Source organism: Phyllobates terribilis, unplaced genomic scaffold (genome assembly GCF_046119375.1).
Source record: "Phyllobates terribilis strain yellow unplaced genomic scaffold, ASM4611937v1 Scaffold_9__5_contigs__length_417890890, whole genome shotgun sequence".
NCBI lineage: Eukaryota > Metazoa > Chordata > Amphibia > Anura > Dendrobatidae > Phyllobates > Phyllobates terribilis.
This window is the reverse complement of record NW_027362769.1, coordinates 300108353-300120934: the sequence shown is the minus strand read 5'-3', so window position 1 is coordinate 300120934 and position 12582 is coordinate 300108353. Positions and strand designations below refer to the sequence as shown.

At 42.1% G+C, this 12582-nt stretch overlaps 1 protein-coding gene across 9 annotated transcripts in view; it reads left to right on the top strand.

Moving 5' to 3' along the window:
- USP22 (ubiquitin specific peptidase 22) overlaps positions 1-12582 on the top strand; it is a 69345-nt gene that overhangs the window by 23983 nt on the left and 32780 nt on the right. For all 9 annotated transcript variants that reach the window (XM_073647907.1, XM_073647906.1, XM_073647905.1 and 6 more), the window contains 2 exons: positions 9796-9897; positions 11445-11614. In XM_073647907.1, coding sequence (XP_073504008.1) covers positions 9796-9897; positions 11445-11614 — 272 coding nt within the window. The remainder of the gene's footprint in view (positions 1-9795; positions 9898-11444; positions 11615-12582) is intronic.

The window sequence follows — 12582 nt, the reverse complement described above, 5'->3', positions numbered from 1 at the left end:
GCCATTAGATCATATATTTCCAAACTAAATACACCACCCTCATCAGGGTCCATCATTATCCTCGGGAGATACTTCTAATGTATGCAATTCATATGGGTAAATCTGGTGACAGATCCACCTTGCTGCCAACCTTATTGTATATACAATGGGACAATGCTGCAGTATATCGCATTACCTCTACTAAATGTGCAGTGTAAGATGTCGCCGTTCTCATGAGGCATCATCACCAGGTTACTGGCTCCCATCCCTAAAGCCACACTTGGCAGAGTGAAGGGGGAACAGCTCTCCATTCTTGGGTAAGGAGCGATCGATGAGCTGAACAGGCTTCCATGAGAGGTGGTGAGTTCTCCTTCAATGGAAGTCTTCAAACATAGGCTGGACAGACATCTGTCTGATATGGTTTACTTAAACACGGGTTAAACACGATGACCCTGGAGGTCTCTTCCAACTCTACCTTTCTATGATTCTATTGCAGAAGAGAAATGCTCCTTTTTTCCAGTGCCACCAATGAAACACGAATAAAAGGAAGCACTTTTTATATAACTTGAGCAGGTCAGGAACCTAACTGTAGTAGTCAAGGACCATGTTCGCCTGTGGCATGTTCCCGACATGTTGTCTATGCCTCTTTCTTAGGTGAGAAATGTCTGTGCTGATTCATGCAAGTTCCATGATCTCAGATTGTTTTTACTTCAACAAATCTGCAGTCTGACCACTAAAGGTATGGAGAAAGGTATTAGACACACCTCTTAGTCATTGACTTCAGATGTGACATTCGCTCCCATTACCAAGGATGTATAAATGAAGCACCTAGTCTTGCAGCCAGCCTTTATAGACACTTGTGAAAGAATGGCTAGTTCTTGGGAACTGAAGCGCTATCCTAATAGAATGCCACTGTTGTGGATATGTTTAGAAACCAAAGAGACTCAGTCATGAAGTGTCGGCTCATATAAAGTTTGAGCGGGGTTGCAGAGCGCGGCAGAGGAACATGATGCGCAAGTCTCCTATCCTCAATATCGGCTTAGCTACAAACTACTTCTTTCATTAACAGCAGCACAAAACTGTCCAGTGGGAATGTCTTTACATGGGTTTCCATGCCCTTATGGTACCAAAATGCCAAGCATTGGATGGAGTGATGTATATCACACCACCACTGGGCTCTGGAGCAGTGGAGATATGTTTTATCAGGTGACAAGTCACTCTTCTCTATTTTGTCTCTGATGGACAAACCTGGGTTTAGCAAATGCCAGGAAAATGTTATCTGACTGCAGCGTGCCAACTGGAATGGTTGGTGGAGGACAGGTTATGCTATAGGGTTATTTTCAGGAGTTTGCTTAGGCTCCTTAGTTCCAGTGAAAAGAATTCTTAAAAGGACTCCGCACAGGATGACTGTTCAAACCAATTACAGGCGCTCAGTGTTTTATGGCGCAACCAGTCATTTACATACACCTTCATAGCTTCTTGTTTTCCATCTATCTTCGCCCTTCTCTGGCCCTGTGAAGGCAAAGCTGTCAGTCAAAGAGTGGAGGGTGGAGATTGAGGGAGAAAAAGCAGGTGGGAAGGTATATATAAATGATCGGCCCTGCTGTGATCAGGGCTGTGTAGTCGGTAAGCCAATCCTCTGACTCCTCAATTTCCCTGACTTCTGACTCCACAGCCCGGCCTCACTACTGAGCGTGTACAACGCCTGGCAAAAATTATGGAATCACTGGGCTCAGAGGATGTTCATTCAGTTGTTTAATGTTGAAGAAAAGCAGATCACAGGCATGGCACAAAACTAAAGTCATTTCGAATGGCAACTTTAGGGCTTTAAGAAACATTAAAAGAAATCAAGATTAAAAATGTGGTACTCAGCAAGGGTAATTTTTTTCAGACCAAGCAGAGGGAAAAAATTATGCATCAAATTAGATCTTCTCGTTAGTCTACATCTAAAAAGGAGTGATCACACCTTGGAGAGCTGTTGCACCAAGTGGACTGACATGAATCATGGCTCCAACACAAGAGATGTCGATTGAAACAAAGGAGAGGATTACCAAACTCTTAAAAGAAGGTAAATCATCACGCAATGTTGCAAAAGATGTTGGTTGTTCAGTCAGCTGTGTGTAAAATCTGGACCAAATACAAACAACATGGGAAGGTTGTTAAAGGCAAACATACTGGTAAACCAAGGAAGGCATCAAAGCATAAACACCGGAAACTTAAAGCAATAGGTCTCCAAAACAGGAAATGCACAACAAAACAAATGAGGAACGAATGGGAGGAAACTGGAGTCGATGTCTGTGACCACACTGTAAGAAACTGCCTAAAGGAAATGGGATTTACATACAGAAAAGCTAAACATAAGCCATCATTAACACCTAAACAGAAAAAAACAAGGTTACAGTGGGCTAAGGAAAAGCAATCGTGGACTGTGGATGACTGGATGAAAGTCATATTCAGTGATGAATCGCGAATATGCTTTGGGCAAGGTGATGATGCTGGAACTTTTGTTTGGTGCCGTTCCAATGAGATTTATAAAGATGACTGCATGAAGAGAACATGCAAATTTCCACAGTCATTGATGATATGGGGCTGCATTTCAGGTAAAGGCACTGGGGAGATGGCTGTCATTACATCTTCAATAAATGCCCAAGTTTACATTGATATTTTGGACAGTTTTCTTATCCCATCAATTGAAAGGATGTTTGGGGAGGATAACATCATTTTCAAGATGATAATGCATCCTGCCATAGAGCAAAAACTGTGAAAACATTCCTTGAAAGAAGACACATAAGGTCAATGTTATGGCCTGCAATTAGTCCGGATCTCAATCCAATTGAAAATCTTTGGTGGAAGTTGAAAAAAATGGTCCATGACAAGGCTCCAACCTGCAAAGCTGATCTGGCAACAGCAATCAGAGACAGTTGGAGCCAGATTGATGAAGAGTACTGTTTGTCACTCATTAAGTCCATACCTCAGACGGCAAGCTGTTATTAAAGCCAGAGGTGGTGCAACAAAATACTAGTGATGTATTGGAGTCTTCTTGTGTGTTTGTTTTTCATGATTCCATAATTTTTTCCTCTGCTTGGTCAGCAAAAAATTACCCTTACTGAGTACCACATTTTTAATCTTGATTTCTTTTAGTGTTTCTTAATCGCTTCGCGACGGCCCACTGTAGATAAATGTCGGCGCTTGCTGGGCTCTGTGCAGCGCCGACTTTTAAAAACGGTGGGTGGTCTCGCAGCGCTCAGGACCCCCCCGATTCCGGTGCAGAGCGTTAGCTCTGACAGGGAACATCATCGGGACCTGATTGGATCAGGTCCCAGTGATGTTAACCTTTTGCGGTCTTCTATATGCCGCGATCTATAGTGATCGCGGCATATAGAAGACAGCAGGAGGAGAGGGGGTCGTCCACTTACCTCTCCGACGGCCCCCTTATACCTTCCAAGACCTGGCGTTGCTATGGCAGCTGGAGGTCACATGACCGCCTCCAGATCTGCCATATATGGTGTCCTGCCTGGCTCAGCCTGCAGCTGAAGCCTGGCAGGACGCACTGACTGTGAAACGGTCAGCTAAGATCTCATGTAATGTAATACATGTCTATTACATTACATGAGATCAGTGATCAGAAAAATAAAAATGAATGTCCCATACAGGGACTAAGTAAAAAAGTAAAAAAAAATGTTTTTAAACTGTTAAAAAAAAAAAAAAAATCACAAAATAAATAAAAATAAATAAATAAAATATTAAACCAATAAATCCGTATATTTATGCAAAACCAAAAAAAGTACACACATTTGGTATCGCTGCGTCCGAAACAACCCGATCTATAAAACTGTCACACTAATTAACTCCTTCTGTGCACACCGTAATAAAAATAAATAAAAAAACGGAGCAAAAAAATATGCTTTTTCATCATATCGCCAAACAAAAAGTGGAAAAAAATGCGATCAAAAAGCAAAATGGAAATAAAAATGGTACTGCTGAAAACGTCATCTTGTTCCGCAAAAAAAAGCCGCCATACAGCTCCATCAGCCAAAAAATAAAGTTATAGCGCTCAAAATAAAGCAATGCAAAAAAAATATTTTTTCTATAAAATTGTTTTGTGTAAAAGCGCCAAAGCATAAAAAAATATACAGTAAGTGTAGTATCGCGGTAAACGTACTGACCCGAAGAATAACGCTGCATGATCACTTTTACCACACGCAGAACGGCATAAAAAAAAAACTCAAAAAACAATTCCTGAATTGTTGGTTTTTGTTAATTTTACCTCCCAAAAAACGGAATAGAAAGCGATCAAAATATGTCACGTACCCAAAAATGGTACCAATAAAAATGTCAACTCGTCCCGCAAAAAAACAAGCCGTCACATGACTGTCGGCCGAAATATGGAAAAATTATAGATCTCAAAATATGGCGATGCAAAAACTAGATTTTGCAAAAAAAAGCGTCTTAGTGTGTGAAAGCTGTCAGTTATAAAAACCCGATATAAATCTGGTATCTCTGTAATCGCACCGACCCGAAGAATAAAGTAATCTTATCACTTATACCGCACGGGGAACGGCGTAAAAAATAAAACCAATTCTTCACCTGCTACTGATTTGTTGATGATGTCTCCCAAAGATCGCAGTAAGGCTCTGCCCACATTTATCCTGCGCTCTGCGCTGAGCACTTACCCCAGAGTTTCCGTGTAAATCTCTGAAATACGTGATTCAGACGGAACCCATGACGGAAGATTCCCTGTAATGAGGCAGATATAGGCCACTGTGGATGCAGTCTGGCCTGTGATCCCACGGTGTCATTTGTTTTAGGCGTGCATAAAAGTGCGGTTGGCCACAGTTTTGTGCACTTCAGAAAAAAAGGACACCGCTAAACAGAGGCCAGACGGAGTCCAGAGTAACTCTGCTGCCTCGTTACAGTGAATGGATCCCGCAGGGGTTTCATCTGAATTACATCACTTGGAAAATTAGATGGAAACCCCGATGTAAGTGCTCAGCCTAGAGCGCCGGATAAATGTTACATAAAATGTTCCCAATAAAAGCTTCAACTCAGTCCTCAAAAAAAGCTAGTCCCCACTCAGGTCCGTCATCTGTTAAAAATATAAGGGACTTCCAAGTTACTGGTAGCAGAAAGGCTCTGGAAAAGCGAAATGGCCCTTGCCCCCCCCCCCCCCCCAAAAGAAATTCAGAAAATTTTGTGCTCCCAAATCCAAATGCCTATTCTACAATAATTTGTTCTCCAATTGTCAAATAGCACTCCGTCCCCCCCAGATCTCACCGTATGGCTGAGCGGTACGATACAGCCACATATGGGGTATTGACACTTTTAGAAGAAATTGTGTGACACATTTCGGCACCATTTTTACCCATTGCCCTGTGTGAAAATGTAAAATCTGAGGGTAAAACATTTTTTTGTGGTAAAAATATAATTATGCTTTTTTCACTGCCCAATGGTATAAATTAAAAAATTAAATACTCACTACTTCCCTAGATGAATTCCTTGAGAGGTGTAGTTTACAAAATGGGGTCACTTGTGGTGGTTTCTGCTGTTTTGGCATGTCAGCGACTCTTCAAATGTGACATGGTGTCTGCAACCTATCCCAGCCAATATAGCGCTCCTTTCTCTTCCGAACCCTGCCGTACACCAAAGCAGTGGTTTTCCCCCACATATGGGGTATCAGCGCGCTCAAGAGAATTGCACAAAAAATTTTGGGGTCCATTTTTTCCTGTTACCCCTGTGAAAATAAAAAAAAATTGGGTCTAAAGTAACATTTTTGTGAAAAAAGTTAAATGTTAATTTTTTTCTTCCACATTCCAAAAATTCCTGTGAAGCACCTGAAGGGTTAATAAAGTTCTTGAATGTGGTTTTGAGCACCTTGAGTGGTGCAGTTTTTAGAATGGTGTCACTTTTGGGTATTTTCTGTCAGAAAGACCTCTCCAAGTGACTTCAAATGTGATGTGGTCCCTAAAAAAGTGTTTTTGTAAATTTTGTTGGAAAAATGAGAAATCGCTGGTCAAATTTTAACCATTATAGCTCCTTAAAAAAAAAAAAAATTTTGGTTCCAAAATTGTGCTGATGTACAGTAGACATGTGGGAAATGTTATTTGTTAACTATTTTGTGTGACATCTCTCTGATTTAAGGGCATGAAAATTCAAAGTTTGAAAATTGCAAAATTTTCGCCAAATTTCCAATTTTTTCACAAACGCAAGTGATATCGAAGAAATTTTACCACGATCATGAAGTACAATATGTCACGAAAAAACAGTCTCAGAATCAGTGGGATCTGTTGAAGCGTTCCAGAGTAATTACTTCATAAAGTGACAGTGGTCAGAATTGAAAAAATTGGCCCAGTCACGAAGGCAAAAACAGGCTCTGGCGCGAAGTGGTTAAAGCCCTAAAGTTGCCATTTGAAATGACTTTAGTTTTGTGCCATGTCTGTGATCTGCTTTTTTTCAACAACATTAAACAACTGAATGAACATCCTCCGAGCCCGGTGATTCCATAATTTTTGCCAGGGGTTGTACGTAAAGTGCAGCACAGATTCATCTCAACTAAAAGCCGAGATCCTGAGATCAGGAACAGAACAGACATTTATAGGACATTTCATAACTTTCCCAAATTCTTCTGAAAACATTTACAGCACATCCTACATTGTACTACTGTACTCAATTTATTATATATTTTAGGAGTCAGTCCATTTTATACCGACTCAGACACCACCAAAATGGACTCCGATTCCAACTCCACAGGCCTGGCCGTGATGCACCGAGCCATGATACTTAGCTTGAACAGTCATCTTGTGCTGACAGTCCCTTTAATACTTCAGCCTGCCAAGACATATATTAGACAATTCTAGTTTCTTGGGTTTGTTAGAACAGTTTAGAGAAGTCCCATTATTGTTCTGTCATCACTGTGCCCCACTTCACAATGCAAGGTCCATAAAGGCATGGTTGGGGGAGTTTGATGAGGAAGAAAATAACTTTTGACAACAACACTTTTGGGATGAACTAGAACGGAGACTCCAAGCTGTGCACTCTTATCTAACACCAGTGTCTCACTTCACAAATGCTCTTCTGGATAAATGGGCAAAACTTCTCACAAACAAAATCTAACAACTTGTAGAAAGAACTCCCAGAAGAGTGGAAGCAGATATGGAGCTGGTTTCCTCTTTGCAGCTATTTCTATGCCTATAGGATCTCAGATTTATTGTCATTTTATTCTTTTACTTTTCTAAAACATTGTTTCCTTTTTGTCTCATTCCCACTATAGGATGTAATCATTCATTGGTCTTGTTGCTGGTGTGATACTCCTGGGAGGCCCAGCCTGTGGGTGGACTTCCTAGGAGACTGAGATTTTATTTTTTTATTCTTATGGTATTGCAGTGCATAGTACAATTACACAATTTTAAGTTAAGTCCCTGAAGGGGACTAAAAAATAATTAAAAACATTTTAAAAATATAAAAATTCGTATGATCTCCCCTTTTCCCTGTTAAATATAAAGAAAGGAAAAAAACATTTTGTATGGTCAGATCTTTAAAAATAAAAAGTTGCTGCTGCTGTGTATGTGATTCGTCCGAAGGAGGGGAGAGTGAAGCCAGCACTGATTGGCCGCAGGGATCACATGACTTAACAATGTTGCGTGTTCCCAGGAGAGCCAGTTCTGACTCTGCTGGAATCGGAAGTGAGCATAGGTGTTATGTTACTAGGGGGAAACAGTGATTGAGAAGGGTCTTCTCAGAGTAGTGGATAGCCCCTTTAATACGCTTTTGGAGAAGGCAGACCGAGTGACAGTCTGTCACTCTGCTATTGTGTCTTGCAGGCAAAACCTAAGGGGTTAAAGGGACTGTCGGCACAGAATGACTTTGCAAACCAAGCACAGGCGCTCGGTGCTTTACGGCAGGGCCAAACATTCCTATACACCTTCCCACCTGCTGTTTTTTTTTTTTTTTTTTTTTTTTTTTTTTTTGTTGTTGTTTTTTTTCCTCAGTCTCCACCCTCTTCTTTGACCGCTCTGGATTCATATGGCCAGAGAAGGGTGACGATAGATGGAAACCAAGCGGGTGTGAAGGTGTATATAAATGATTGACCCCGTCCTGAAGCACCAAATGCCTGTACTTGGTATGAACAGTCGTTTTGTGCTGACAGTCTCTTTAAAGGGAATCTGAGGTTTTTACCTACCCATCTGAGAGAAGCATGTGTAGGGATAGAGACTCTGATTATGTGATCTTCCACTTGCGTTGCTGCTTTCATTAAAAAAAAGAAAGTTTTCTGTGCTGCAGATCTAGCAGGTCTCTGAATGATGAGCTCTGCTTTACCCCGCCCACATCACTGATTGGCAGCTTTCTCTGTGCTTTGGCAGAAAGCTGCCAATCAGCGGTGGAGTAGGTGGTTATACAGAGCTTATGAATGTGCAAGACTTGGCAGGAGGTTTTCTAGTCTTTTAGTGATAATCACCTGCTGATTGAAACAGTGGTTTTATCAAAACTACAGCAAGCAGCCCAGTAAAGGCCCCGTGACGCTGCAACGATCCCGACAATGATACGACCTGTCAGGGATCGTTGCTGCGTCGCTATATGGTCGCTGGTGAGCTGTCAAACAGGCAGGCTCACCAGCGATCAGGGGAGCAGCGACATCGTGGAAAGAATCTTTCCACGATGTCCTGCTCCTGGTTACCAGCCTGCTGAAGCAGGAGCAGGCTCGTAACCATGATAAACATAGGGTTACTGGGGGCACACGCGCATCTAGTAACCCGTTGTTTATCATGGTTACCACTCTGCTATGGTGAGCGGGAGGTTACCGCTCACTTTAGCAGGCTCGTAACCATGATAAACAACGGGTTACTAGATGCGCGTGTGCCCCCAGTAACCCGATGTTTATCATGGTTACCAGCCTGATTGCTGCTCCCGCTGGTCACACACAGTGATGTGTGCTGACCAGCGGGAGGGCAACGACCAAAAAATGGTCCAGGACACTTTGCAGCGATCAGCGACCTCACAGCAGGGGCCTGATCGCTGCAAAGTATCACACATAGCGACATCGCTGGTGAGGTCGCTGTTGCGTCACCAAAACTGTGACACAGCAGCGATCTCGCTAGCGATCTCGGTATGTGAGACGGGGGCTTAAGTGACACATGGCTGGAAACAGAGTCTCTGCCGCTACATTGAGATGCCCTCAGATTAGGTGGCAAAAACCTGGTGACGGATTGCTTTTAAATGTCTGCAAATGGTGATGGCTCTTATCTTGGCTGTTGCACCAGAGTACTGTCCGTAATTTATAGCTTTAACATCGGCTGCTGATAAAGCAGGCTCCGCTCCGGAGTGTACAGAAATTCCTGCATTGTACGTATTTGTGGGAAGGCTTTGCCAACAATGCTGTGTTTATTTGGTGGATGTAAGGAATGTATTAAATCTTGCACAGTACTGAGCAGTGTTGCTGTTACCATATTGCTAAATATTCTTAATATGCATTCTTTTGTCTCCCTAATTTTACTGATGTTTTGGTATTTTTGGGCTTTGTTCATATCATGCATTATGGGCTTCATTATAAGAGGAAACCACAAAGTGGTGCCAGATCTGTTGCATGACGAACACTACTGCCAATTGATTATCCCCATTGACTAAATGAGTTCTGTCTAGTTCATAGTTTTCGGAGGAAAAGTAGTTCTGCATGCTGTACTTCCCATCAGATGACAATCTGCAGTGGAGGCTACTGACAGAGACTTTGATACAGATGTGATCGTTGGCCATTGTAGCAAAGTTGTACAGTTGTAGAACTTGTTGCCAGTGTCTTAGCTGTAATGTGTGCTTTTTATGTTCCAGGTGTTGGAGAAAAGTATTCAACTTGGGAGCCAACAAAGAGGGAGCTAGAGCTGTTACGACATAACCCTAAGAGAAGGAAAATAACCACAAACTGCACCATTGGTAGGCAGAGGAGTGACGTTCTAGTTCCTATTTTTTGTTTTGGTTTTTTTGGAAGGGGGTGGGTGAATTGTTGCATGTGATCCTTGCAGGGAGAAAAATCATCATGCATTTTGCTCTAGTTTTATGGTGTGTAAAGTCACAAATTTTTGTAGGTTGGCTACTTGACACTGGCCTGTGACATTTCTAAGTAGTGGTGGAGCTTGGATGTTGCCAGAATTATCAGGAATGTTTTCTAGCTCTCGGCTAGTGTACATCTCCGATTCTGCTGCACCGACATCTTAATGAGTTTTGTGCATCTCACCCAAGAGACACAATAACTGTCAGTACTGATAGATCAGCCCCTTCATAACTCACTTCTGGGTGTTCTCATCCAAAGCATGAGATGGGTGGTCAGTTGGTCATTTCCTCATCTGTACATTTTTTGGAGAGAGCACGAATATAAAATACTCTCCTCAACATTGAAATTGCAACACCAGTAAGGAAAAATCATGGAATTACAGAAATCACAGGATAATCATATGAAAATTATAAAATGGAAGCAAGATTTTCAAAACTTCCCTATTTATCCAGTATTGAATATGAACGGCACATGCAGAAACACCTGCACTTACAGCCTTGGCTGCTATCAATGAGATCATTAATAGTTGGCTGAGGAGTTTTCTGCATGCCGAATGCACTTGGGAAGCAAATCATCAAGATCTGCTGCTGGCAGCTCCCTGTGCAATTACCGACCACTGACATCCTAGATGTGCTCAATGTGAGACGAGTCTGGAGACCCTGCACGCTGTGGTAGCACATTTAGGCCATGCAGGACCACAGGAGCCAAAGCAACATGCATCCTGGTGTTTGTTCTTGTGTTGAAAAAACTGTTCATGGGACACTTTGGAAAAAAGGCTGTACCACTGTTTCCATGACCACCAAGCGGTTGAACAAAGACTAGAGGGGTCCCACTGCCGTATATTATTCTACCCCACGTTATTCCAGCAGGACGACAGTTGTAACTTTCCCTCCTGGCGGTTTCTTCTTTGACCTCACCCAACTGCGATCAAACACTATCATGGTGCAGAGCAAGATTGTAATGGAGGTCTGTCCTCTTCAGCATTAAGTCTCTCTTTTGTCTTGGATGCAGTGATAGCCGGAGATTGTTCTGGAGACCATGCAGGTAACAACTTGTCTATCAATCCTTTGATTTCCATCATTCCAAGACTTTTCCTTCTTGATATTACAATGATGAGGAGTGAAAAATGGCTGTGTTCTTGTAGCACTATATTGTTGTATATTAGACTATGTGTATGTATTTGGCATTACTATGCACTGGTAAATTATCGAGAGAGCGTTAAAAAAATAAAAAAAGGTATACTTTTTCCCCATTTCGGCCCAGAGGACCTTCGTAATAAAGATGTCCCCTCTGATCTGAATAAATTATAAAGAGGAGAGTCTTACAGAGTTGAATCAAATTGGTGATACTGAAATAAGATACAATTGTCCTTTCTTCTTCAAACTAGAAGTAATGATTCTAACAGATATCTTCTCTTAATCTCCACTAGGTTTGCGAGGTTTAATCAATCTTGGGAACACGTGTTTTATGAACTGTATTGTCCAGGCACTCACCCACACTCCTCTGCTGCGAGACTTTTTCCTTTCTGACCGTCACAAATGTGAAATGCAAAGCCCAAACTCTTGCTTGGTTTGTGAAATGTCAACACTCTTTCAGGAGGTAGGTACCTAACCGCTGAATGCAGCTCCTCAGTGTCTTATGAATCGCTTTGTCAGACATCTTGTTTAGTAATGGCTTGATCAGTGACTATTCCCTAAGATTAGATAAAACCTAGTACCTAGTCCTTACTAAACTGCTTGTGTGCTCATCATTTCTGTGCTTTCATTATATCCTTATAGCTGTTGGAGGTGCCTCTGCTCCAGATCACTTGAGTAGGTCATTATATTGTTCCTTCAGTTTTAGATTGCTTCCTATTTCACCATAGTGTATAGAGGAACACTAGTGCATGTCACGACAACAGTAAGACATATTAAACTTACTGTTCACTGCGTTCTGCCGAATTTACCACCCAGTGTGTAAGTGCTTCATGGCCCAGATCAGAGATTGTAATTGGAGAGACGCTTATAGGCAGGGATGCATGATCTGCAGCCCTCCATGTCTTTCTATGGTCACAGAGGTGCCGGACCATGTCGGGGGGCTGCTCATATGTATTTTCCTTCTTAGGGAGTAGAGGAGTGTCAGGGTAGTACTGTGGGGATAAGTAACTATATTAATGGTGCATTATGTGGCCCTGTCTGACCCCAAGTCATCATCCAGGTAAGGAGTAGCTGAATGAAAGAAGCAGCGATGTTTAGTGCTACCATAATGATTGTAGTTTATGGGAGAATGGAAACCCTCCACTCTGCTAGCGTCTCGCATTATCTACAATGGAGAAGGCTGAATCCGTGGTCTCTGGATTGTGAACGGGAGAGAAGATAAGTGGAGCCCTTAAAATGAAATCTGCTCCTATTAGATAATTATGCAGCGATGTTTTATTGCGGCCCATGGGGTTGGCTAGATCTGGCACGCTGCTCCTCGGACCAAAAGATAGATTGTGTTCCCATGTTGTAAACGCTCACCTGCTGGCTGCCTGCAGTCTCCATTTAAGGGACTTTCTAGATATCGCTTTAGTGTATGTTCATCTCATT